The 26,987-nt window shown below is 47.2% G+C and overlaps 1 protein-coding gene across 9 annotated transcripts in view; it reads right to left on the reverse strand.

Annotated features, from left to right (window-relative positions):
• The window catches only part of LOC119437437 (roquin-1-like), an 83,134-nt gene that overhangs the window by 3,136 nt on the left and 53,011 nt on the right, over positions 1-26,987 (reverse strand). For 8 of the 9 annotated variants that reach the window (XM_049660544.1, XM_049660541.1, XM_049660543.1 and 5 more), the window contains 5 exons: positions 18,640-18,675; positions 16,095-16,168; positions 14,859-14,970; positions 9,874-9,970; positions 6,130-6,281 (listed from right to left, as the gene is read on the reverse strand). In XM_049660544.1, coding sequence (XP_049516501.1) covers positions 6,130-6,281; positions 9,874-9,970; positions 14,859-14,970; positions 16,095-16,168; positions 18,640-18,675 — 471 coding nt within the window. The remainder of the gene's footprint in view (positions 1-6,129; positions 6,282-9,873; positions 9,971-14,858; positions 14,971-16,094; positions 16,169-18,639; positions 18,676-26,987) is intronic. The other variant, XM_049660539.1, reaches the window with a different exon arrangement.

Genomic DNA, 26,987 nt, shown 5'->3' on the forward strand with positions numbered 1-26,987 from the left:
CAACGTACAAGCTAGCTGCGCAGCCAAATTTATGTGACCGCCACATTCGAACGCAACGTAAGATGCAGGAACATTGCAGATTGGCGACGTGTCACAGGGAAGTCGATGGATGTCGGGACCGCGAAAACGCGACGTAGCAGCCAGGAAAACACAGCAGCGAGGAAGGTATCAACGGGGTTCCACTATTATACAAATCTTTCCTGGTAAAAATAAATTCATTTTTCTTGATATTGTGTACATTTCTATGATACGAATCTCAGGTGATACGAATATTTCACGCGATCCTGCGAGATTCGTATCACCAACATTTTGTTGTATATACCGCAATCTAACCATAGCCAAAGCAAAAACAATAAAAATGTCAAAATTAAAATGAATAACTACAGTCCGAACCCGTTTATAACGAACTCGGTAGTTCCACGAAAAGTGGTTGTTATATCTGTAGTTCATTATATATAGACTCGCTCTTAAAAACACCGAAAAACTAACTGCACTGAAGCTGGCGTCAGCAGTCACAATTCGGCAGCACTTTGGTCCGAAAACCAGATTTTCAGTCATTTTTGTTTGCGGTGCGTTCCTGCACTTAGTTGCAAACGTACGTTAGAAACAGCCACCTAAATAATGAAGCGTGGCGTCATGTAGCTCTTTCAAAATGGCGCCCAGTTACGATCACCTGTCATTTCAAAGCTGCAAGCACAGCCTCCATTTTTTATTCAAGAGCCTGTGCTATACCGGGTGCTCAAAATTAAGCTTTACGAAATTTTTACAAATTGCCTGTGGCAGGTAGCATAATTCTTATCATTGAGCTGGGTTATTCGATGAGGTGGACATCAGTACCACGAGAAATCGAAACACATATTCAAGTAATTAACAAAAAATCACTAATTCACTTCTTAGTTAATTACTTTATGACACGACACACATTGCAATTTACTAATTGTAGCCAGTAAGCTTGTCAGGCGTATCCACTTGGAATGCATTTCAAAAATGACACCAGTTTGGAGATATGCGCCATCAAACTCGCCATAAAAATGCGCTGTTGTTCCACTTACTTTTTTTTACCAAAATGCTGTTTTATACACTGAAGCACAAAAGTAACTGGAACGCGCATGTATTTCATCCCACACTTTGGGAAATAATATCTCGAAACTGGTGTTATCCTGGAAATTCATTTCAAGTGGATGCGCCTTGAAAACTCACCAGCTACAATTCATGAATTGCAATATGTGTCGTAAAGTAATTAACTAAGAAGTTCATTAGTCAACTTTTGTTAATTACTTGAATGTGTATTTCGATTTCTCGTGCTACTATGTCCGCCTCTTCGAATAACCCAGCTCAACGATAAGAATTATGCTACCTGCCACAGGCAATTTTTAAAAATTCCTTAAAGCTTAATTTTGAACACCCTGTATTTTACTACCAGCAGGACATGACTATTCTGCACACGAGAACGAAGCGTTTTTGTTGGGTGGAAGCGTAAACTTCAGAAACTACTGCAGCCCGCCGCCATACTGCAAAGGTCTCGTCTAGGCATTACGACTGCGCGTCAGCCACACAAGAGCTGTAAAATTAAGTTATCTATGTCGCTGCGGGCAAAAAAAAAATGCGATGTTCGAAAGTTCAACGTCACTGCGAGCTGTTATCAGCAATCGGCAACGCGTAAACGAAGCGCCGCCAAATTGTGATCTCTTGATAATGCCGTAGTAACCGCCGATCCTTTGCAACATTGTGTGACGGCAGCGGGTGGTGCAGCGTTCTCGTTGACTCGGGCCCCGTAGGGTTGCATCGACAGAAACGCTTGAGCAGCCGTTGTTCCCATGGTGGAAGGACATAGATGGTCGTTCCAAATAGTTGAACCAGTCGTAATGCACATGAAGCTGCACGGACAATTGTGCAAAAACGAGAGTGACGCCATCGTGGCACCTGCGCATGCCCCACGCTTCGCGGCACGCCTCCGCCCTGGAGGCATGCCTTGACCACGCGTGACCTTCTTCGTGGCTTCTGAAATCCGCAGGAGGTGGTTGCTCGCTCATCTCGAAGGCCGTATCATCGCCGCGGTTGGACTGGAGCGGGGCGCGTGCTGCTGTGCGCACAGTTTGGTTAGTAGTTTGGTTGCACTTCTGTGCTTTGGCACTTCGTGTGTGCCCTCTTTTTACCGTGACTGGGTTCGGAGCGTTCGTTGTAGCAGTATAACATTCATTATACCTGGAAGCAGTTTTCATTGGGAGGGTCGAAAAATCGTAAATGTACTGAAATATGGTCGTTATATCCGATATATCGGTATATCTGGGATCGTTATAAGTGGATTCCACTGTATATATAAACTTGCTTACGCGGTAATCGTACTGCGTACGTGGCACGGCACCTTCCTGTCTGCCGTTTCCTGGATGCTGGTCCAGGAAACCCTCGCAGTAAATGCAGTAAACCCTCATTATAACGAAGTGAATGGGACAGCGAAAAAATGAGATATAAGTACTAATTCGATAAAAGTGACAACTCCATAAAAGCTAAAAAAGTAGAGCTGAAAGAGTACTCCACGGAAGCCTAATATGAGTGTCATGCCGTGCATTTTTGGTTGCGATTGAGATCGAATTTCTCGATCGTGATCGACTCCTTTGCGCAGGCTGTGGAGGGAGTTAATGGGTCTTGGTTCGGGAGACTTTAGGTACGTGGAAGGCGATAACATTTATCTCTTCCATTGCACACTACTTCTACAGTGCCGTGGCTGCAGTGGCTGCGGCACCATGGTGACACTGCCGCTCGTAGCTGATGGCGCACGGGCGCAGCATGGAGGAAAAGGGTGCGCCGATGGAGAGGGTTGCTTGCTAGCTCGGCATGAATAAGCCCCCTGAATAAAACTAAAGGTAACGAAATTCTTTTATCCGACCGCCCGAGCCAGCCAGTGAGAGCAGAAGGGGAGGTCCAGGGCTTATCTGCATCTCCCTTTTGGTAGAGTGGAGTTACGTGCTTGCACTAGCGCTTCGCGGGAACAAGCACACAAGCATAACCACACTTTTTGTGCCTTGTTTTTTTGTTTTTGACTTGCACCAGTGCCATGACAGTTGCTCTTGATCACACAGCACGATCGTGGTGATCGTGCATCCAGCGATCGTGACGATTGGCATGCTGCGTAGCGCAACCCCCACAACCAAAATGCACAAAATGATAAAGCAAGCGGCAGGTGAAGGCACGTGCGGCGAGAAAGAGAGGAGGAATGCCACTATGTTTAATTTATTCACAGGGTTTAGACACGAAAGGAGCTAGGTGCCGTCGTGAGTGCGCACCTACTCGCCGCTGATAACACGCGGGCACAGGATGGAGGAAAAGGGTGTGCAGGCGGCGCAATGGCATAGCTCCATAGCGTCCAGCGCATAACGCTTCGCTGGGTGCGAAAGGTTCTGAGCGCCACTGTGAGTGCACACATGCCCCTTGACAGTTCACTGTACACTGAGCAGCTTATCAGTATACTTCGAGTAATCCGGTTTAAAATGCATGCATTTGGGTCAGGACTGGAAGAAATTTCTAATAAAGCAATAATTCGAGTAAAGTGGCTTCATTATAACGAGTTTGCTGTATATACACTCGCTTAACTACAAGATTAACGGCTGGTACAATGGCAGAGAGCCGGCCAGCCTGCGCTGCCATGTCGGTCACCCGGTCTGATCCCATCGCCACCGCCGATGACAAAAACATTGGCTAAGTTTGAATTTCACACAAAACAGTGGCTGATATATTAAACTGATGTCTTAATTTTATCTCTTGCGACAAGTGACAACCACTGCCAAATCTGTAGCTTGAACAAGCCGCGTAAAAGGCCAAGTTCGACAGGAGCCTGCGTCTGGCCATCACTAGACTTCAAGACGGCTCGACCCCGGGGGGCACAGGAATTCTGCCGAGGAGTACGACTTCATACACACTTGGAAGTACTGATAGAGTCTAGGACTGACGAGGCTTCGAGCACGCCATCACACTTCGCAGCCACTATGGCAACCAATCACTGGAGTGCCGGAGTCGCACTGCGCCTGATGCAGCAGCACGTCGCAAGAAAAAAAAAAGCAAGGCCCACAAAACAGGTCCTACTTGCAAAAAAAGCCTAGCAAAGGTGACAGGCGAGACGACGAGCCACAGCCTCCAATACAGAAACTGTGCCTATCGCATCGACCCGAAATCGCCGTCGTCTCCGGGGGCACTTACGTACAGGTGGGTCTCTATGTTGAGAGTAACGACAACCAGTGACTTCAGGCCGTCGTCAGGTCGTCCAACGACCCGATGACGAAGGCAACGTCAGAGTGAAAAATGTCCTTACTAAAGGTTACGGCGCACACCACCATCTCTATATGCCCCTATGTAAGTGGCGCCCCCGCCCACCAGCAACGGTGCGACTTTATTAAGAATTTTTTTTTTAATATTTCGCAAATATAGCCACTTTTCCGTAAAAATTGAGCCGACATTCGTAAGATCGTAAGACGGGTCCATTATTGTACACTTTACGGAAAATTCGAAAGAGTTAGCAGGTATGCATCATGTCTGGACACCGCGAATCTTTTTTTGGGGTGAATTGATGTGATAAGAAATAAAGCGTATTCAAAACAATGCATTTTGTGATCGTCAGTGGTTGTTTTTCAAGCGCCATATGCTACAGAGCCTCCCTTCACAGCTGGTTAGGCCTAACGGCACTTGCTGGGCGCTGAGCCCACAGCAGTCGATGGTGATGGGCGGATTAAGTGGTCAACACGCAAATACACCATTGTGAGAAGCTTGCCTCTAGTGTATTCATGCCTTAAGAAAAAGTGAAGCACGATGCACTTACACTATCTAGACAAAATTTGCCAAAGGATTTGTCTATTGCAGCCAATAGTCCATTCCGTAAAAAAAAAACGTAAGAGCCGGGAAACGCAAGAGCCAGGAAACAGGAAAAATTGAGAAATGGGAGTAGTGTTGAACTGCACACAATATTATTTTAATTCTTACGTGCGACAAAAAGTAGTTTCGCCTGACAGCCGAAGTATCGATTGCGGTGAGCTATACAAAGTAAGAATAGTAGTTTTATCGTCTGTATAAACTTGTAAACATTCGGTTATTAACTAATTAACAAACATAGTGTCAGCGCCCACAGGCAAACATGAACACATCACACTCGATGAGCGCGGACACGCGCAGTTAAGCGCCGCTGCAGAAGCGAGTGAAGTGACCTTCGACTGAGCGCCGAGAACATGCAGCACGCACAAAGCCACGAGCCGCCGACGCACCTACACTGCGTAGAATCTACCCCCACGCAGATCGCTTTCAAGATAGGGCCCGCGGGACCGCGCGCGCGCCGCCGCGCAGTATGATGCCAGAGCACAACGCTGCCCCCCCCCCCCCTTCGCTCCCTCGCTGGTGCCTCGAGCGCAACGGAAGGAGGCGCGCTTCCTCTCTGCGCTTTTCTTTCGCGCGCGAGACGCGGTCGTCGGCTCCCCTCGCACGCTTTCACTCGCACATTCAGCATACGGCCGCGCGGCTTCCCTCGCACGCTTTCACTCGCACATACAGCATACGTCGCCGCGCGCCGTATGCTGAATGTGCGAGTGAAAGCGTGCGAGGGGAGCCGACGACCGCGTCTCGCGCGCGAAAGAAAGCATACGGCGTGCGGCGACGGCGTTATCGCCCTTGGACTTTATACGGACCATCTATGAGCCAAAACCAATTTTAGGGCCGCAACGCGTCATAGACATCATCATTAGATAGCAAAAGCGGATATCAAAGGCCATACTTTTGCTGGCGGAAACCGAAAATACGTAATAAATGTCGCCCCCAGCACTTTGGGCGGCCAATGCCATCGTCAAGCAACCAAGCCAAGCGACATGAAAAGTCAAAATGGCCGCTCGGGCCGGCAGTCCATTATAGCCGGGTCTGTTAGAAGCGGAATTTGTCGCTGTTAACTTTCTGCGGTCCCTTGAATATATACAGACGAAACTAAGTGAGAAGATTGTTCTGTTATATCAAAGAGTATGTTGTTTGCGGTTCCATTGTTAACGGGTGTGGACTGTATTTCACGAGGAAAGCGGGAGGATGATGTTTCGGGGATTGGTGATGACTTGAGACATTATGCCAACAGCTGCCCAATGCTGATTAACACAGGGTGCTTACCTTAGTTGGGGGTGCGACGAGTGCCGGCGGAGCGGCCAGCAGGGCTCCCGTAGAGGGGGCGAAAGGGGGTGTACTCTTGAAAGGGAACAGCAGCGGAGGGGGAGGATCACCCAGAGCCCCGCATGGCAGGTCACTTGGGAGAAGGGCAAAACCTATTGTGGGAGAGAAAGCAACAGGTCACAACGGCAGAGTCTGGCTGACCCCTTCTGCACATTTGTAATAATAACGATAATTAAGAACAGGAATACCAATTTCGTAGACATGCATAATCAAGCAGAAGGTCAATTTCTCCGCACAAACACTCAGTAGTGGAACTCTATATGTTCCTTGCTGTTGCGTTTTTGCCGGCTGCTACGTCGCATTTTTGCAGTCCCAACCTAAAGCCCGAAAGTTTTTTCATTTTTTCATGAGCATTTGTTTTCATTGGTATTTTTCATTATAGCTTATTAATCATTTACACGCTTCTCGATAACTATTGTATAACTTCATGGTGTTACCGAAATGTACCCTTTTATTGAGAGTGTGTGCATCCGTTCCGTTAAGTTCTTTTTTTCACTCGCTAACTACAGTATAGACCACTTATAACGTAACCGCTTATAGTGCAGGACCGGATTTACTGCAGTCTTTTCAGACTCCCGTTAATTTTCCCATAACACTCCATGTATACACGTATCGCTTATAGTGCAGTTGCGGGAAACGAAATACCGGTTACAGTGCGGCTGCCTGGGAGTACGGAAGTCAGCAGAGACGGCGAACGCTCCCCTCAAACGGGCGCCCCAAGGAGTGCTCGAGGAAGAAAGAGAGACAAAGTGGAGGAGAAGGGCACGTGGTGCGAACGAACAGCCAGTGAGGCTGCCAGAAGCTTGAGTGCGAGTAGGGAAATATCACGGCGCGCATAACGAGCGAGGGCCACGAAACTGCCAACGCTCGCTTCACAATAACGGCAGTAAACGAAACTTCAGGGAGTGTGCGGCGCCGGCACGGCACAGCGAAGGGCGCACGCGGAGACCGTGGAATGTGAGGGAGGAGGGCGGCAGGGAAGCGGATTTCGCCTCGGCAACTCCGCGGCTTCGGTGGATCCCCTCGCCCTCCCTCATAGCTCCCTCACTTTCGACTGTCACCGTGCGCGCCCACCGCTGTGCAGGCGCCGCCGCTCCAGCCGGCCCGGCGCCAGCTCCCCCGAAGCTTCGTTTTCTGCCATTATCGGGAAGCGGGCGTTTGCCGGCGTGGGCAATTTCATTGGCCGGCCTGGGACAGTGCCGTTGCTTCCCTCTGCGCTGTAGCCGCAGCGTGCAAGGTCAACACGTGACTAGAAAGTAGAGGAAGCATAAAGGAGAAAGAAGGGTTCACTGCCATTTTCTACGCGTGGCTGAGACGTCGGCACGTACACGCATGTTCTGGCACAACGCAGAATCAGCGACCTTGTTATTTGAGAGAGGGTGAAATGTCCACCGCGTTTTTTTCTTCTTTATTTTTTTTTTTTTGTCCGCGCACGACATTGAGGGGCCTCTCCTAAGCTTTTACTCTATGGCGGTGCCGGAGCAATGCCGGTCGGAGGCGCAGCCGCGTGATTTGATTCGAATTAACGAGATTCGACTGTAAATTGAATGCAAACATTCTAGCCGCATTCCTCGACTGTCGCATACGCGTGGCGGCTCGGTGCACATGTTTTGCATAGGTGCGGGCCTTGAAAATTGTTGCTTTGGTTATAGTGCGGTACCGCTTATAGTGCAGATATTCACGACTCCAGCAACTTACGTTATAAGCGGTCTAAATTATATATTAAGCACTGTCACCTGGTTTAATGTATACCCTAACATCCTGCTTATATCCACACGGTCTTGTTACTTGTAACTCTACTACAATGCTTCCATTTGTAAATGTATATCCCATACACTCACATAATAGTCCTGCTGTAGCCTGTGAGGCTTGTGAATAAATAAACAAATAAGTAAATAGACTCCTATGTGTTATGTTCCCATTTGATATGTCGCCATTAATGTTCCCGCATCTAGCGTTGCATTTAAATGCGGTGGTCTCATAAATTTAGCGGTGCAGAGGCAAATGCGGAAGTACGAAATGACTGTAGTATGCGATAGTCAGTCCCGATAAGCGTGCCACGGCGTGATTGTAGTTATTGCCAGCTCCCTAAATTTAGCTTCACTGCAATACAGCCTTGTTATGCGGTGTGGTAAAGCATACTAAAAATGTAAAGGGGCCACTGTTACGGAACATAGTCGTGTTCCTTAATTATGCACGCATGCAGAGCTGCTTATGACATTACTGTTGTGATTCGGGGCCTTCCTCACTGTTACGTCTTGCCAGCTGTTAACATTTTTTTTTCTGCGGTCCCTTGAAAAACGTAGAAGCGGCATTCTACTGAACTTTAATCAACAGAATATAGAAAAAAAAGTTGAAGGTGAAGCTTGTCATTCTCAATTCATGTCTCATTTTTTTGGTTAAGTTGTAAAACTTAGCTGTGCCACTTTACAAGCACCAGTTGCAGTACAGTACAGTTTGCATCGAAAGTTTATGATCTGCAGGCTCCGAGACAAAAAACGAATATTTCTGCAATCTGGTATTTGGATTTTCAGCCTGTGCTACAGTTTATACGAACAACCCTGTTGTGTAGTTTCACTGGCTATGGTCACCAAATGCTTTCTAATTCAGCATCTCAGATCCTGCAATCCTTGAACATTTAACAATGACTGCACATGTACTATATAAGCATGTACCACATTAGCATGAATATAATGGAAAGTTTGTTTTGAAATTTCTGGCAGACCGCGCCTCGTGATGCACCTCATGATGCAAATATGACAATTTTTTTTCCCTAATTGCAGCCTTGAGCAAGACAATCAGCCCTGATATGCACGCACGTCAACCAAGAAGTCTTCAAAGTAGCACATTGGGTCACCGCAGACTCCTTGAAAAGCTTTGCCGCATTCGGTTGCGCTGCGGAAATTTCTGAAGTGCTGCCAGTTTAATAACCTTGGTAGGTGTCACTGAAGATTCTCACAGACAGCGACAAAAGCGTCAGCACTGGCCTGCTGTAGTAGTAGTAGTAGTATACTGTAGTTTGCGACGACAGTTTGCAGTAATGATGAATAAAACCCTGCAAGCATCTGCTTTTACACGTTTCCTGTTTCTATGCAGCATCAGTTCGCATTATAATTACAACATAGCACAATTCTAGTTCATGAGCTGGTCTACTCGAAGAGGCGGAGAATCCTTGCACAAAAAATTGAAATGCATAAACAAGTAATTAAGAAAAAATTCACTAATTAAGATGTTAACTAATTACCTCATGGCCCATAATGCAAATTTACAAATTCTAGCCATGGAGTTCGCAAGGCGGATCTCCCACTTGGAGTGAATTCTCAGGATGACATCAGTTTCGAGATAATTCCCGAACGTTGCAGAGAAATTCATTGGCGTTCCAATTACTTTCTTAAAAAAACATTCTTGGCACTCTGCTTCTCGCTTCCTCGACATGACATTTCTGCGTCTTGTTTAAAAACCCCAACCTGTCGGTTTTTTCGTAAAGATTTCCCGCAAGAAACTTTTAGTATTTCACGTCAAAGAGGGAGCGGAGAGTCAAGCAAGGGAGCAATGTAAAAGGGGCAAAACAGTCCCTCCCTCGCTCTTGCGTCTCAGATGTCGAGGTAAACTGCCTATCATGCCAAAAAAAGTCTCCTTTAGACTGCAAAGCATCAAAAGCCCAGCCATGTTCAAACCACTGACCCTGTGCGTAGAATGATGGGGCAGCCGCAGCGGATGCCAGGGGCAGCCGCAAGGCAGCTGTGGGACTAGTCAGTTCCTGGGGCTGCCGGGACGTCACCTGGATGCAGCAAGGGGGGGGGGGGGGGGGCACACCCTCAGCAACAAAGCACACAGCGGCTCTCGTGTACCAACTCTGGTTGTGAAGTTGCTTCCAAACAACACAAATGTGACACGGCCACGTCACTTCTACGGTGAGGCACTAGATTCGCAAAGCATAATGGATAGTTTTATAGGCTATATTTATCAGATTCTAACGTGTAATTTGTTTTGTTTTTTTGAAAAGTAGATCCAAAAATTGGCTGTGCGTCACAAGTAGGCATGAAACGCAGTTTTGGTTTCATCACCACTGTCATCAAGAGTACAGTTGAACGTCTGGTGGGCCATCAAATGGTTCCCTGTTGATTTTGATGGCCTGTCAGCAGCTTGCCATGTTGATATGAGGCATGTGAACAGCGTTAATTTGCACACTCTGCCCGGCTGTTAATGCGCAATTGTGTAATTGGTGTCATCACAAGGGATTGGCATGTTGGCTTGCGGAAGGCGGGCCAGCCAAGCCAAGCCGCTGGCCAAAAACACACATGCACATCCAGAATGTGCCATTTCAAGTTGCTCCGGCTCTCAGTCAGCATTAGCAAGCATTTGACATTTTTGCTAACACAATACCTATCTTGAGCTGCCAAGCAAAGAAAAATGCACTTTGCTATAAGCGATATTGTCTCGGATGTTCCATTTTCGGTTTTGTATAGCAGTATAGAAAAGTCACTAAAATAAAGCATGGCCAACCTTTTTAGATTTACTACGTTATGTTATATATGCTGCTTTCATTAAGTAAGCTCATTCAAAGGTTATCTTGTATGCTGAAGCTAGTGGCAATAGCACACCTGCCAGTCTCTTAAAACTCCCGTAAGCACAACACCAATGGGGAAGGGGGAGGGAAAAGGGGGGGGGGGATAGACGCATTTATTTAATTCTTGCTTGAATGAACACCTTTTGTGGGTTACATATTTTTTACGATACAACAGGCGCTTCAGAGACATGGCGCAAAGGAAGACGAAGACAGGCATCTGGGCTTGGCACAAGCTGGTTACCATGCTGGTCTCTGGCTGCGTTGCTCTTGTAAATACAGTTAAACCTCGATATAACGAACTTCAATATAACGAAATTCTCGATATAACAAGTATTTAACTTTTCATAAACTTCTGTCCATAGAACACCATGCATTTAGAACCTCAATATAACAAAGTGTGTTTGTATACGATTTCAATACAGTTGAATCTCGTTAATTCGAACACGCTTAATTCGAACTTCCGGTTTATTCGAACTGACGCTGTGGTCCCGTCAAAGTTATGTGTATTCCAATGGGCGAAAACGCCCGGTAATTCAAACGCAAAAACATTTGCGACGGTTAATTCGAACATACCGCGCACCGACAATGCTCTCAGCAGCGCGCCAAATCACGTGGCGGCGCCTCTGACCGGCATTGTTCCGAAAAGCTTAGGCGAGACTCCTCAACGCCGCGCGGAGGAAAAAAAAAAGAGGGGGAGAAAAAGAACCGCGGTGGAAATCTCACTCTCTCAAATGGCAAGGTCGCCGTTTCTGCGTTGCCCCGGAACACGCGTGTACGTACCGGCGTCTCAGCCAACGCTGCGGCACAGAGGGAAGCAACTACGAAGGCCCAGTCCGGCCAACAAAACTGCCCACGCCGGCCAACACGCTCGCTTCAACGGCAGAAAATGAAACTTCAGGGAGCGGGCTAAGCTGGTGCCGGGCCGGCGGGAGCGGCGCCGCTGCCACGGCGGTGGGCGCGCACGGAGACAGTCGAAGGTGAGGGAGCTACGAGGGAGTTGAGAGGGAGTGCGAGGGGAGCCACCGAAGCCACTGCCACCGAAGAAACGGGGTTGCCAAGGCCAAATCCGCTTCCCTGCCGCCCTCCTACCTCACCTTCGACAGTCCCCGTGCGCCCCCATCGCCATGCCGGCACCGCCCGCTCCCTGAAGTTTCGTTTTCTGTCGTTATCAGGAAGCGAGCATTGGCCGACGTGGGCAGTTTCATGGCCCTCGTTCGCTATGTGCTTGCGCACCGCGATATTTCACGATTCGCACCGTTCGTACGTCGTGCTGTGGTGCACAAATACTTCAAAAATAAGTCCTTCTCTAATTCGAACTTCTTTGAATTCGAACCAATTTTTTGGCCCCTTCGAGTTCGAATTATCGAGATTCGACTGTATAACCAAATTTCACTGCCGCCACAAATGCCGAGACCATAAATGGAAACTTCCACGGATACAGATGGTCAAATGATTGAATTACAAGCGGCTGTTTATAGACGCACCTCTCAAATCGAGTTCAGTGCGACAAGAGCGACCGCTGAAGTGGAGCTGCATCATGTTCCATATAAAGTCCAAGTGCGATAAGATCCTATCGTGCCCCGCGCACTGTTTGCTTTAGGTTCGAGTGAAAGCGTGCGAGGGTGATACAAGAAAGATGGTGGCTTCACGAGTGCCGCCTTCCCACATGAGCAAAGGGAAAGAGGGGTAGGGGAGCAAGCTCGTCGTAACGCAATCAAGCACGCGCGCGGGTGAAGTGGGGAGTTAAGTTGGCAAGCATCTTGGCCGTGGCGGCGCATGGCTGTAAGCGTGGCTGAGCGCATACGCAGCTGTGCACCCTCCTTTAGAGGTAGTCTGTAGCGTCTGCAAAGAGTGGGCGTGCTGAGACGGCATGGCATCATGTAAGCTATCTTTCCCCTCATTTAGTATTGGAGGTTTATAGTCTCGAGTTTCGGTGACTAGTTGGAGCAGACTAAGCATTCGCTTCCTACTGCCGGCACTTTTCATGATAGCGTCGTCCCAGTGCAGGCGACGCTATTGGCCGCGGGGGCGAAGTGCACGCGAAAGTGTGGCTGGCTTTGCTTAATTCGTACCGCCGGTGTCAAGATATTGTCGACATGGCATGCAACCGTATCATTCGTCGCCGACTCCCAAATTTATCAAAATGAATTGTTTTCTCATTCAAATTTGCTTTTTTCGATTGCCCGACAATTCGGAAAATTCTGCAGTTCTTTTCTGTGTAAGAAAAATCGATCGGCGACTGCACTTATTTGCCTAAAAAGGTCAAATTTCAATACAACGAAATTTCGATATAACGAAGCAAATTGACAATTTTACCGACTTCGTTTTATCGAGGTTTAACTGTACATCGTCAATAGTCTCTTTTCTCTGTGCGTCTCCGCACGTAACAATGTTAATGATTTACCTTCAGACGCAGCACACAAGCAGCAGCCAACTTGGAACGGCACAAAGTGACAAGAAACACTCAGCAACTTCTTCAGCGACCTTGCTGTTCCAGATTTAGCCTGGTTCATAAACTTTCTGAATAAACTTGCTCAAGGCAGGTACCCCTCTGATGCCCTGATGAAAAGGCTGCGAAGTAGGCTTCTGCGAATATTTGATATTTTCGAATATGCGACAGAATATGCTACTTGATATTTGCTTCGGCTTGAATTTCAGCATTACACGTTTTTTAAGTATTTAAAACAGAATGAATATATGCATTTTTCCACATATCAGCCGCACCCCCAATTACAACAACCCCGAAAAAAAAATGCACACGTATAAAGCTGCGGAAATAACTTATGTTACACCCAAATCTTTGTAAAAACATTCTACAATTGATGCACAAATCAGCCACGTCGTATCTTCGACTAGCGGCTCTTTCCCACCTCTTCAGCATCGCAGATGGTGGCAGCACAGGTCATACTGCCGTGAATCCACACCTCAAGTCAAAATTCGCATATAACCCGCATCCCAATTTTACTGCAAAATTTTTTTCAATTTTAGTGTGTGTTATGCGTGCAAAGTTATGGTAAATTTTAAAAAATAATTGGCTGCTTCGATTTTTGTGAGCACATCGCATAGCATAGTTCATAGCCAAGACAAGGCAAAAACGAATTCATTTACAGCTACCTACCGATTTCTGCACCTGCTCAATTATTCGAACATATTATTCAAACATGTTATTCGCAGCAGCCGTGCGGCTTCCCAAGCGCCACACGGCCTCGGAAAATAGATTTGCGTCGATGCCGCACTAAGCCATAATTTTGGTGGCCAACACCTGGCAGAACAGCTCTGCTTAAGGCCGAACAGCCAAGCAAGCAGGTGGACAGCAAACAGATGCGGGAAGTTTGCCGCCCATCAGTGATTGGGCACCAGATTATGCATGCGGGCTAGACTGAGGCCAATAGAAGCGGGGAGCATGCCTACCAAGTTCGTCTATATGTGCTTACAGAAGCTGAATTTGCGCAACACAGCATAAACTGTCGGCGTTGCACAGTCAAGGTCACACTTTACAGCACTGCGACAACGCACAGCGAGCGAATGCGAAATGCTCCGGCGGCTTCAACCACAACAAACTTTTCAAGTGGACTGAAGCACAACAGTGAGCAGTAGCGCGTAAACAAATTTTTCAGGCTGCTGTAGTTGTAAAAACGTACTTTCAACTTTACATTAAAATATCTCAAAACGGCACATTGAAAATAAATTGACTCCAGAGATGAACCAGTTTCCTTTTTTTGCAAGTAAAGAACCAACTTGTTTTAGATTTGTCAACATCTGGCACTTGTGGCAAGGCTTTATATAAAGCAAATCCCACAATTATTCGGACTATTCATTTCGAAGTTATTTGACACTAATTACTAGTCGCTTCGACAAACAAAAAAACTGATACTCGCACAAGTCAACAACCAAAGTTAGTCGAAAACCAACGAGCAAAATCATTTTGGGACCAGAATTTATTTTTCGTAAAACTCGATAAAGATTTGTAAAACAGTAGAACAAGCCCAATTTCGTAAATTATGAGAAATTCGGGAGAGTTGGCAGATATACAATAGACACTACCAAATAAGCGCACCAAAACAGCAGAGAATTCTCAAATTAGGGAATGCAGTCTTACCTGGATGGGGGCAGGACCTCTTACAAGGGTTCGCGCACAGCGGGAGATGGGTCCATACTTGGAGACCAAGGGAGGGTCAAAGGGCACCAGGGGATCCTCCTCAGATGGGCAACTGCATCCACCATAAACACAGGAGCAAATGACAGTGCTAGCTTTGAAAACAGTTTCACTCACAATCTCCTCAAGAGGCCCAACAAACACCAAAAATGCCAGACTTGCACGACATGACGTGACATGAACCGACAAGAGTGCCTCATTCAACACACACATACAAAAAAAAACAATCTCGGCATGGCGTGGTCCACGTAAATCCGCACTAAGACGCGATTGTGAAAATAATTTAACTACACAAAAGATATTCAGGAAGTTGAGGATAACTTTTTTGATGACTTTCTCGGGAACCAGCACCTGAAACTAAATTTCCATGCTTGAAAAAGGACTTTCATGGCACAGCCCGAAACATGTAAAATCACTGTTACCATGCATCTTGTGCAACTTCCACTGACGTCTTTCAGACCACAGAGTTTCCTACAAAAATTACAAGATGGAAACACTGGTGCCTAGGGGATCTACAAGTATAGTGGCCAGCATGGCAACGGTGAGATGGATTGGTGGAAATTTCGTCCGTCTGGCTTCAAACAATTTTGCGAGTTGATCATTTCCAACAAAATATTGCGTTATAAGTGCAACCATTCGCTATGATTATGCATGTCACAGAGACTTATTGCCTTGCGATGTTTCGAGTGCTTGGAAATTTAGAAAAGCCAAAGTGCATATAATAATGCCACAACAACATCTGAAGCCACAAGCACGAAGATGTACTACCCACTGTTCCCATGGCAGCTGAACAATTGCAGCACACAAGTTGGCGCTAGTAACTTTTGCGGGAAATTGTGTTTAATGTAACGACGGGGAACGCGCTGCCCGCTTTCGGAACCTCTACATGGCTGCACCGTGTTCGGACCATTTCCAGAAGATTCCGCACCAGCTTGAAGCATAACCTTTGATCCACACCACAGGGGGGAGATGCCATTCCCACGAGAGAACTACCTCACCAGCATGTTGCGTTTTTTCTGGGCACACTTAAAAAATCATAGTCAGGGTAACTGACCGCACTTTTAAAGCTTATTTGCACTGCAGAGAGAGGAAAGCAATGGCGAAGCTCCGAGAAAACAGAGTTGCCAATCTGCTACACCCGTGAGATGCCCCCTGCAGCCAGTGAGACTATGCACTCACGGTCGAGTTGGATGATGGCTCGAGGTAGAGCTGTCGCAGGACCCATGGCTGGAGCCCCAGTCATCATCATCCTCCTGCAAATGAAGGGGGAACAAGAAAGACAGTAAGATAATATGACACAAGCACGAGGGTACTTTAGATCCAATGTATTAGTCAAACTCAAAACAGTGCCCTGAATTCAATGCAGCATTAAAGGAAAAAATTCCTACCCTTACTCTACCTAATTTAGACCGGACATGAAAGAATCAATTTAGCCCACCAATGCAAGGAATGATTTGGGTGTACACACATCCACATCGATAAACCTGCATCGATCCACATCGATGCAGGTTTTGCTCAAGGCAAAACCTGCATGTACAAGCACGCAAGCGTAGTAGCCCATTGCAAGCAGGTTTGCATTCAGATTAATGTGTTTTTCTTTTGTTGTTGTTTTTTCTCATTTGGATATGGTCTTCTCGCTTGCACACAAACAAAGAATGCCTACTGTCTCCGAAGCACTATTGCTTCGGAGACAGTAGGCATTCAAAATTTCTTATAGCGAAATTTTCATCGTTGTACAGACTCGATCTCATGTGTACATCTTATACCTTGTTTTTAGACGTTCATAAAACTGTGCAAAAAAAATGAGGACGCACGAAAGAAACACACATGACACCACGAGCTCTTATTCGACACCACAAACTCTTATTCTGAGAATGCAGCTTAATTTGCTATTTGAAAACAGCTGCTTACTATTACGTACACAGAAAAACACTCCTGCCCTCGGGACAAAAAGTAGTTACTCTAATAAATACAAAACAAATAAATAAATAAGAGTGGTACAAGACCGATATCCATGTAGCTAACAGTACCTCTGACAATATATACACACACTCGTTTTAGAGAATAATACTCAGCCATCTCAATGCAATCAATGGAATGAAAAACATGCGCAAGTCCCACAAACTGCAAAAAGGAATTCACAATTCCCTCACAGAATTTTATAGCAATGCAAAACGTTTCTAAAGAGCATGGTGACACCAGGATCAGTCATCACCAAGGCTAACTAAAAACTGCCCCAGTATCTTCAGACGTGACAAATGACAAGCATTGAACGAGAAGGGGAACCACAGGGCCACATATTGTTAGTCAGAACCATATGAAGCCAACAGATAATGATGAAGCCAAGGAATGCATAGGGAACATTATTTGTTGTCTAAAATGTATATTTGATTAGCAAAAAGGGAAACGCAAGTGGACAGAAAATACAACTCAATGCAAGTGGGAGCCGAAACGACGACCTCCGCATTACAACACGTAGCACTACCAATTGTGCTACGGTGGTGGCTGTTCCCCCACCCACATTCTTGGGTATTTATGAATGTGTGCAAGATATAACCCGGGGAGTGTTAGCAAGCGCCACTCATGGCCATGGCGGTGGACGTGGAACATCCCTTCGACAGATGGCGTCCCGTACTACTTGACGTATTGCTTAAACATACCATGTATCATTACTACACTTAATTAAAACTACAAATCACTTCTGCTTTCCTTGGCTTCATTATCTGTTGACTTCATATGGAAATGACAAGCATGTATTTCTTCATGCTCAAGTAATGTGCCACTTATTATGCACCTCAGGAAAATCATTACATTGATGATGCTGTACATTCTTTGCAAGTACAATTTCCCATAAATACGATACAGATGAAACCAAGTTTGTCAGAGAACTAAGAAATGACACATTGTATGCACAAAACATGCATCTCAACTAAGGTCAGAAAACTTAAGGCTTCAAAAAATTGTAATAAATAAATAAATGTCACCTGCACCCACTTTTTATTAAGCAAACTAATATGTAAATATTTCGCACATGTGGTCAGCCCACCCCTCAACACATATCATGACGAATTAAAATTGAATTCATATTTTTTCATATCAAAACCAACTTTATAAAAATTTTTATTTACAGGTAAAACAGCTTCCCTTAGTTTAATTCCTACAAGCAGTCAGTCATTAATTTAGAAAGAATGACTGACATTAGCGACATGTCACAAAGCAACATGGGTTCTATAAGAGACTGTGTGTAGCAGAGGCCTCTGGACAAACTTTGACCACCTGGGGTTCTTTAAGGCGTACCCAAAGCTTAAAACATTAATTTTTACATTCCACCCTCATCAGAACGTGACTGTCATAGCCTGAAACGAAACCCACAATGTGTTCAACAGCAGAATCCAATAGTCACAGAGCCACCACAGCATGTCAAGCAAGAGTTTCAGGCTCTCACGAATGAATTGAATATTTCACAAAACTTGTACGTACAACAAAAAAAGCTGACAGCTTTTATTTCTGCGTCAAATACCTTGAGAAGGCAACGACACAGGCTAGGTGAAATAAAGAGAAGCACTCCACATAACTTCACCTGAAAACCTTCACATAGATACAATTCATTTTAATTTGTAGCTTAGGTTGGCTTTGCTTTGGCTGAATGAGACATTCGAACTGCAACAAAACCAAGAATACGAGATCCAATGCTGCATTGAGTGCAGGTGAAAATTGTACTTACTAATTGTGAAAGTGCCAAGCTGTGATGTAGCATCACCTACGGGTGGAAGCAAACACCAGAGTCCCGATCACATGTGCACTCAGCCAACACAGATAATGCAAGTTCTTTTTGTCCAAGCAAGCCACGGGAAGAAAGGGGGACTCGAATTTATCAACAATGGGTGAATGAGCAAACACTCGGGGTGGAGTCAACGTTTCAACACGGGGACTTCAGAAAGTGCCCTTGTTTTTAAAACACCTTTGAGGCTTATGCTTCCCTCGATCATTCACTGTTCATCAAGTTCGCTTCCATATCTGTAATTACCAACTTCAGATGGAACCTCGGTCCCCCCTGCAACTTCCTGGCCTAAATAAGCATGCATCCTTCACTGCGCTTCAAGAGATTGACCCCCTACCACGAACTCATTTGCACGCCACACTATTCAATATTTTATCCTAATGTTGAAAAATAAACTTAGATATTGCCAGTTCAGGTTCTCAATCATTTGTTGTAAGTCATCTCCAGTGTTGATGAGCAGGACAACGTTTCCAGCAAAAATGCAGGTCACAGAGATATTCCCTTTTAATGCTTAGACACGATACTTCCAAGTCTAACGTTTAGCACACTTGTTACAAGCATACAGTGAATAATAATGAAGAGATTGTCTCCCGAGTATGAGAAGTCAAAGAAAATGCTGCTTTACAAGCATCACAAAGGGGCGTGCAAACACTCTAAAATCACCATATCGAATGGTGAACGTTCGAATAATTCGATTCGTGCATCAAATATCTACAATTCGATTTTTTTAATATTTGATATGTACAGTGGAATCTCGATGATACGAATCTCATGGGGTTACGAAAAATATTCGTATTAGCCGAAATTCGTATCATCGAAACACAATTAAACCTAGCTAAATTAAGGTGAACTCACTCAGGCACACACACGTAAAGAGCATTTACAGTGCCGACCACTTATAATGTTACCGTTTATAGTGCAGAACTGGCTACAACGCGGCCTTTTCTGACTCCCATTTACCCTCCAATAGAACTCCATGTATACGCATACCGCTTAGAGTGCAGCCGCATGAGACGAAATACCGGTTATAATCCGGCTTCCGTGGGAAAACCTCGCCGACAAGGGCGGTAGCGAGCAGGCTTCTCAACGAGGTGCGTCCAACGATGGGAGAGGAGATCAACGAGGGCGATGCGGAGACGTGCAGCATGAGTCCAAGGGCGATAAAATCGTCGCCGCGCGCCGTATGTGCGAGTGAAAGCGCGCGGGGGGCGCGCGCCTTGACGGAGAACGAACGCACAGCCGAGAGTGAACACACAGCCGAGAGCAAACGCACAGCCGAGAGCAAACGCACAGCCGAGAGCAAACGCACAGCCGAGAGCAAACGCACAGCCGAGAGCAAACGCGACTTCCGTCGCGCGCAAGGCCGTGGGGGTATGGAAGGGAAGGGGGGCGACACTGTGCTGCGGCACCAAATGCACGCTGCACAGTATCTTGCACGCTGTAAGTGGTATCTTGCAACCGGGCGCAAGGCTAACTGGCGACGCAATCTCCCACGCGAAAGGAGCAAAGCGGGAAGGCAGCGCGGGAGGGAGAGAGAGAGGGGGGGGGGGGGGGGCTTCTAATCTGCCAACAAATGCGTTCTTGTACACTCGGCCACAAAATATCGTGGGGGGGGGGGGGGGGGGCGACTGCGTGGCGAAGCGGTCCTCCTCTCCTAGCGACGCAGCCCTGGTGTCGAGACCAACGCTTGCGCGCATGCGCGTCCCTCCGTGACTGCAAGCGTGCATGTTCCCGCGCTTGCTCTAAGTGCCGGCGATATCTGAGTGTAGTCGCGAGGTGGCGGCTTCATAACTATGTGAACAGTGAGCTGGCGTACGTAGCTGTGCCCGCTTTTTGTCGCGTCACAAGCGCGGATCTCCCGGTCGCGAACGCAACACCGCAGTTCTTGTTTCTGCGCTGCGCCTTTTCGTGGCCAATCTTCATTCTTTTTCTTTTTACGAACGGGGCGTTCTCCCACAGAAGAGCGTGGCAGAAAAGGCGCTCTATAGAAAGCGACAGGCAAGATTAAAATAAACCTATTTCCGTTACATCAGCTAAGTTTTGCACGTTGAAGCCGCCACAGTGCCAATCGCAAGAGGGGCACCTCGCGGCGACACTGGGATATCGTCGGCGCGCAAGGAACAAGCGCGGAAACATGCACGCTTGCAGTCACGGAAGGACGCGCATGCGCGCAAGCGTCGGTCTCGCCACTAGGGATGCGCCGCTAGGAGAGGAGGACCGCTTCAACCCCCCGCGCTCGTGCCCCCCACAATATTTTGTGGCCGAGTGTACTTTGCGCCTGTGCCGGCTGTCGGTGTTATCGCTCGCACCGTATCTTGAAAGCGATCTCCACACGGCTCTGACCTTTGTATGCGCGGTGCTTACGCTGCTCAGTTTCCATTGAAGCGATAGACGGGGCCGCGCTTCCCCACGCGTGCGTGGGGAAAAGCACAAAAGGAAAAGCAACAAAAGCGCCACCGCTTCAAACTCTTCATGCCCAGTTGCGGGCTCCGCGCTGTCTGGCCGCCACGTCCGCGCCTCCGTACCAAAAGAGAAAGGGAGAAAGCGCGTGACTGCGCGCTGTTCTCTTTCGCGGCCGTCGGTGGCCCGTGTTTATTCGTATCAGCCGACACGGGTCGAAAATCGATTCGTAACAGTTCTCTAGCACGTTGCAAAGTAATGGGGCTCGGCCGGGACTACAGAAAAATTTGTATTATCCGGAAATTCGTATTAGCCGTGATCGTATCATCGAGATTCCACTGTATTCGGTGTAGAGACTCGTGCAGTGCCATGTCGTGTGCACTGTGGAACCCCTCATGCTCGATGCCGTCCAAGTGAGCGTTTCACTTTGTTTCGGGCACAATAGGAGTGCGGGTGCGCCACAGACAGGCAGCCCCGGCTGACATATAGTGACGGACTTTGTCAACGCAAGCACTCCCTGATGTCGGCCCAATGTGGGGATTGCACACACAGTGCCCGAACGCCGCAATTCACAGAATTGCGGGGTTTGGGGGGGGCCTCGTAGGGGTGCCATTACCGGGGGTACCTTGCTCGAATTAGCAGTGACCCTCCAGATTTCAGAATCTTTGACAGGTGGCAAATCACGTAGAACCTGACAACGAAACGGCGCAGACGCGCCTGCTCTCTTCTGTCAGTGCGGGCTACGCACAGTGCGGTGAGTCACGTGATGCACGGTCCTTTCGTCTGTCGCGCAGACTGGCCTTCAATAAACTACCTGCCGCAAAGTTGGGACAGCCCTTCTGTACTTTGGAGAAAAACTGGAAAGCAAAACTTCCTATGCAATGAATAAAAGATTGCCCAAAACACAGGTCGACTATTAAACTGAGAACTTCATTGGTGTTAAGCACAACAGAACGTCACTATTTCATTAGTTTCAAAGGAAAAAAGCACTTGATTATATTCAATAGAAATTCTACTGATAAAAAGCCTTTTCCAGACCTTCATATACTAGAACTGAGCAGTAATCAGTGCTAGCATACTAATTTGGTGTTCCCTTATTAAGAGTACATGCAACTGTATTATCTTCATTTCTATGTACCTAATACCCCTGTCGCACCGGACATTTTAATGTCATTCGAATTGAATGTCATTAGCATCGAATGACATTACCGAGCTGCTACACAGCGATATTTAATGCCATTAGAATGCAATCGAATGTGTTCGAGAAACTAATTCAGCTACGCACCTGAAACGAATGTATACTCTCTACCTAGACAAGGTAAAATATGACATTGAGTGTTCGTAATTTGAGAAGCATACATGTAAAAAGGTAATTATTTTGCGTGTTTTAAGACATCTGTCATTTTAACTAGAGAAAAGATGCATGGCAGGCTGTCAGAAAATGTTTACTCTCCGCCTCAGTGGCTTCTGGCCTCCTTCGCTTTACTAGTCAGTCATACTGTAAACAAACGGGCGCCTGTGTGCACATACGAAACAAGGTACACAACAACTAATCACTTCACCTGCTGCAACTGAGCGCCGTCGTTCAGTGCTGACATGTCAATCATATTATTTGTGTTCAATTTATCGGCTTATGACTACTCAGCTGGCTAAGCCTTGTCTTGGATTATTGTGGCCAGACATGCTGAAATAGTAGTATTGTATGTGTGTTATTTCAGTGAAGCAACTCCCCATATTTTAAAATAAGTAGATTCACTTTTCAGACACTCACATACCTTATTCTACTTTTCTTGCCAATATTTTTGGAATGATCGCTACGGATATCATGACCGAATGACATTTTCCTGCGACGGGTCGAATGGCGTTCATTGCACCAAATGTCATTCGAATCTAATAACAATAGAACTAATTAATTAGAAGAATTAATGACATTAGAAGTTACTGATAGCTCGCTATATTCTCATTATGCAATGTTAGGAGACTCCCGGGCTTGTGCAGCACCATATTTTATTGCCCAAAAATTGTAAGCATTAAATTGTGCTAAAAATTTTGATATTTGATTTGATTCGACACTTGATTTGAAGTCTACTATTCAGTACTCGCATACCCCTAACTTCATTTCGTTATAGAGCTCAGATCACTTTAACAACCACTTATACAGTAGAATATTGTTGATACGATCCCGTTACGTACAATTTCCCGGCGCTAACGTTCGCAATAGAGAACACAAAAAATTACACAATTGAGTAACGGTTATTTTTTACCGGTTCATTATGTTCCCGGAACACACAATCTTTCATCGCCAACGTTCAGTACATCGCCAAAATGCGATCGTTTTCCAGTCGTTCGATCCCATGTAAAGAAAATGCGCGAGGCACGCGCGATCGAGAACAGTAGTCGCCCACAGCAGCAGCTTCACCGCAATACTGCCTGTGTCGCGTGAAAATGCCGCCGCAAATTTGGCTTCTTATTTCAGTACCAGCAAATCTCCTGCAGGGTCGTCGCACACCGCATTCACAGCTATCACCGACAACCCTATTGCGATAAGCATTTTCACCTATTTGTTTTACAGCGCGTGGGGCGCAGTGCCGTCAGAAGCATACTGCACACTTTTAGTGTCATTCCCCACTGCGGGCAGCACAATGTGAGCGTCAGGTTTCGCGCTGGCGTCGCCCACTAGCTGGATTTCGTTTCAATTTCCCGTCGCAGTCTTTTTTCGCGGTTAGTACGTTTTCTCTCGCATTTTTTTCCAAAACGTATGAACGAAGTTCTACTGTACAGCGCAAGACCGGATATACTGCTGTCTTTCCTGGCTTCCAGTTATCGCACAGTAAAACTAATGTACACGCATACTGCTTATAGTGCAGCCGCGCGAGATGAAATACCGGTTATAATGCGGTTGCCGGAACATCTCGCAGACAAGCGAGGCAGCGAGTGCGCTTCTCAACAAGGCGCATCAGCCAAGGGGAGAGGGACAACGGCGATGCGGAGGAGGATGAGGAGCCGCAAGGTTGATGTTTCCCAGCGACTTGAACGAGCGACACGTGGATGAGCAGCACTGTGTCCTCGTATTTTTCACAATGTTAAATTGCCGTTCTCAATCTGCATTGCTCTTTGGTATCAACAAAATACCCAGCGTCACTTCGGCTGAGCACTACATTAAAAATACCTGAAGATACTTTTTGCACTCGCACTCCTTGCTTTAAAAGCCATGACTGACCGTAGGCCTATACAATGCGCCAGAGCGGCTGACGCCGAGGAGAACGATGGAGAGTCTAGTGTTGCTAGTTGCGGAAGGCGGCATTCGCTGGCTAGCTTAATGAGACTAGGACCACTAGTGCAGGCACCCAACAACCTCGTCAGCGTAAGGAGCGGCTCTGGGGTTAACGAAATAGTGCATGTGAGGGTTTCCCTGCGACTTTCTTAATTTTGCACGATGAACCTTTAACTGGATTAGATTGGGCTGGATTTTTTTTTGCCAATGTGGCTTGACAAAGCGCTAGACGCTTTGTGAGGCGATTGTCAGGGAGATTTTCCTGTCAACCGTACAACCAGAAGAAATGGTCCAAATCCGGGAGTCTCCCGGGTAATCCAGGAGACTTGACAGGTATGCTGTGTTCCACAAATTGGTTAGTTCGAAACATTGTCCACACACGAGTTCTCACTATCCTACCAGTACTTGAAAGACAAAATTTTGCTATATGCATACCTGCCAACCTCAAGACTGTCAAATTCGTAAACTCGCGACCGGGGGGGGGGGGGGGGCATGCACGGGAATTCTGCCGAGGAGTACGACTTCAAACACACTTGGAAGTACTGATAGAGTCTAGTACTGACGAGGCTTCGAGCACGCCATCACGCTTCGCAGCCTCTACGGCTACAAAACACCGGAGTGCCGGAGTCGCACTGCGCCCGATGCAGCAGCACGTCGCACAAAAAAAGCGAGGCCCACAAAACAGGTCATACAGTAAAAGTTCGTTAATTCGGATTTCACGGGACCGAAACAAATGTCCCAATTAACCGAATGTCGAATTATCGAGGGTATCAAGAAAACAATAAACAAATGCTTACTACGTCAACACGCTCTTATTTTCAGTATGAATCAGCAAATTCTGTTTCTATTTTGCATAAACGCAATGCGGAAGCTGCAATTCTCGTCATCTCGCGACTGATTAGAGCTCGCAGCGGCGAAGGTTTCGCGACTTCCTTCACATTGCGGCCAGCGGCGCACGTCTTCATCTGAGACGCGCTTTTCACTAGCGCGCGCACATCCCGTTTATTTTTTCGCCAATGTCGCTGGGTCGCCGCCCATCGCGATATAGACGGTGCGCCTCTTCCTCTTCACAACCGCAATCTCTCTCCATCCTCGACAGCTTTGCACTGAGTAAAAACGAAACTATTGCTTACCGCAACCGCTGTCAACGTGATCATGCACGGCGACCTTGCGGTTCTGAAGGCGCGCGACCGACGCACGCATAGTCAAACAGAAACTACCGTTTGCTGCAACTGCGGACGAAACCGCTGTCGATATCGACGCGATCATGCATGGCGACTACCAAGTTATGAAGGCACGCGGCCGACGTGCGTACCGAGTCAAAACGAAACTACTGTTTGCCACAACCGCAGCGGACGGAATCGCGGCCGCTATCAAGACGATCATGGATGGTAACTACGCAGTCATGAAGACACGCGGCCAATGCGGTGCTATGTGCGGCGGTAAACGCAAGCTAGGCACGAATAGGAACAAATAGGCACGAAGCCTTCCGGCGTTGTTGTCATTCCAGTACTCCGTCGCTTCGTTTCGGTGGGCGCTAACGTTGTTTTGGCGCTGTCCATTCATATTTCGGAGGGTGGCGTGGCTTAGAGCTATGGGCGCGGACCATTCGTGTTCGGAGGGGCGGAAGGGCAACGGGACAGAAGCGCGTGAGGCTGGCGATGCGGAGGATGGAAAACAACGCGCGGCGGCGTGGAACGGCTCAAAAAAATTTTTTTTATCTTATCAAGGAGTTCGTATTCCATTCCCTGACAGCACAACCCTGAGTGAAAACGAAACTACTTTTTGCCGCAACCGCTGCGGATGAAACCGCGGCCGCTATCAACGCGATCACGGATGGCGACTACGCAGTTTTGAAGGCACGCGGCCAACGCGGTGCTATGCGCGCCAGCAAACGCAAGAATAAAAGTTTTAAAGGCTCAAATAGGCACGAAGCGTTCTGGCGTTGCTGTCATTCCCGTACGATTTGAACTCCGTCGCTTCGTTTCGGTGGACGCTAATGCCGTTATGGTAGAGTACACTTATGGCGAATTCCATTGGGAGAACAGGAGCAGGGCGCCGCGCAGTGCGGAGGCGGGCGACAGCGCAGTGAGAGCAGGCACACTCGACCCGCCACTGGAATACGGCGTGCATTCGGAGAGCAGGTGGGAGGGGGGCGTGTGAGGAGAAATGCACCATGTGACTAAAGCAATCGACGTCCCATTCTCTTCAGGAGAGCGGCAAAACACGCGTGATCGTCTTGTAATCTGTCGGGCATAACCATGTCACCGTTTGCGGCCACGTACTACATACTTTTGTGCAGCGCCGACGCATCCCACAAAGTGTCCGCCTGCGAAGATCATCTGAAACTGCAACTTGAATCTGAAGTTGAGCTCCAGCAGCTTTCGCTGCTGTCACCGTCGAGCGTCTCAAGCACTTCAGCAAGGCGACAACGCTTTGCTGCCGCTGTCCCCCGCGCATCCAACGAGAAGCAAGGCGGACTAGAAATGCCAGGATCTGTCGCTAAATCGCTGCGAAGCTCGCTCGTATCACCGACGTCAAAAACAGCGGTACCAAAACACCAACTACACTTGGCTGCCGCCGCGCGCGCCGGCTGAAGCAAAATAAAAAGAAATGA

This window comes from Dermacentor silvarum, chromosome 1 (genome assembly GCF_013339745.2).
Source record: "Dermacentor silvarum isolate Dsil-2018 chromosome 1, BIME_Dsil_1.4, whole genome shotgun sequence".
Classification (NCBI taxonomy): Eukaryota; Metazoa; Arthropoda; class Arachnida; order Ixodida; family Ixodidae; genus Dermacentor; species Dermacentor silvarum.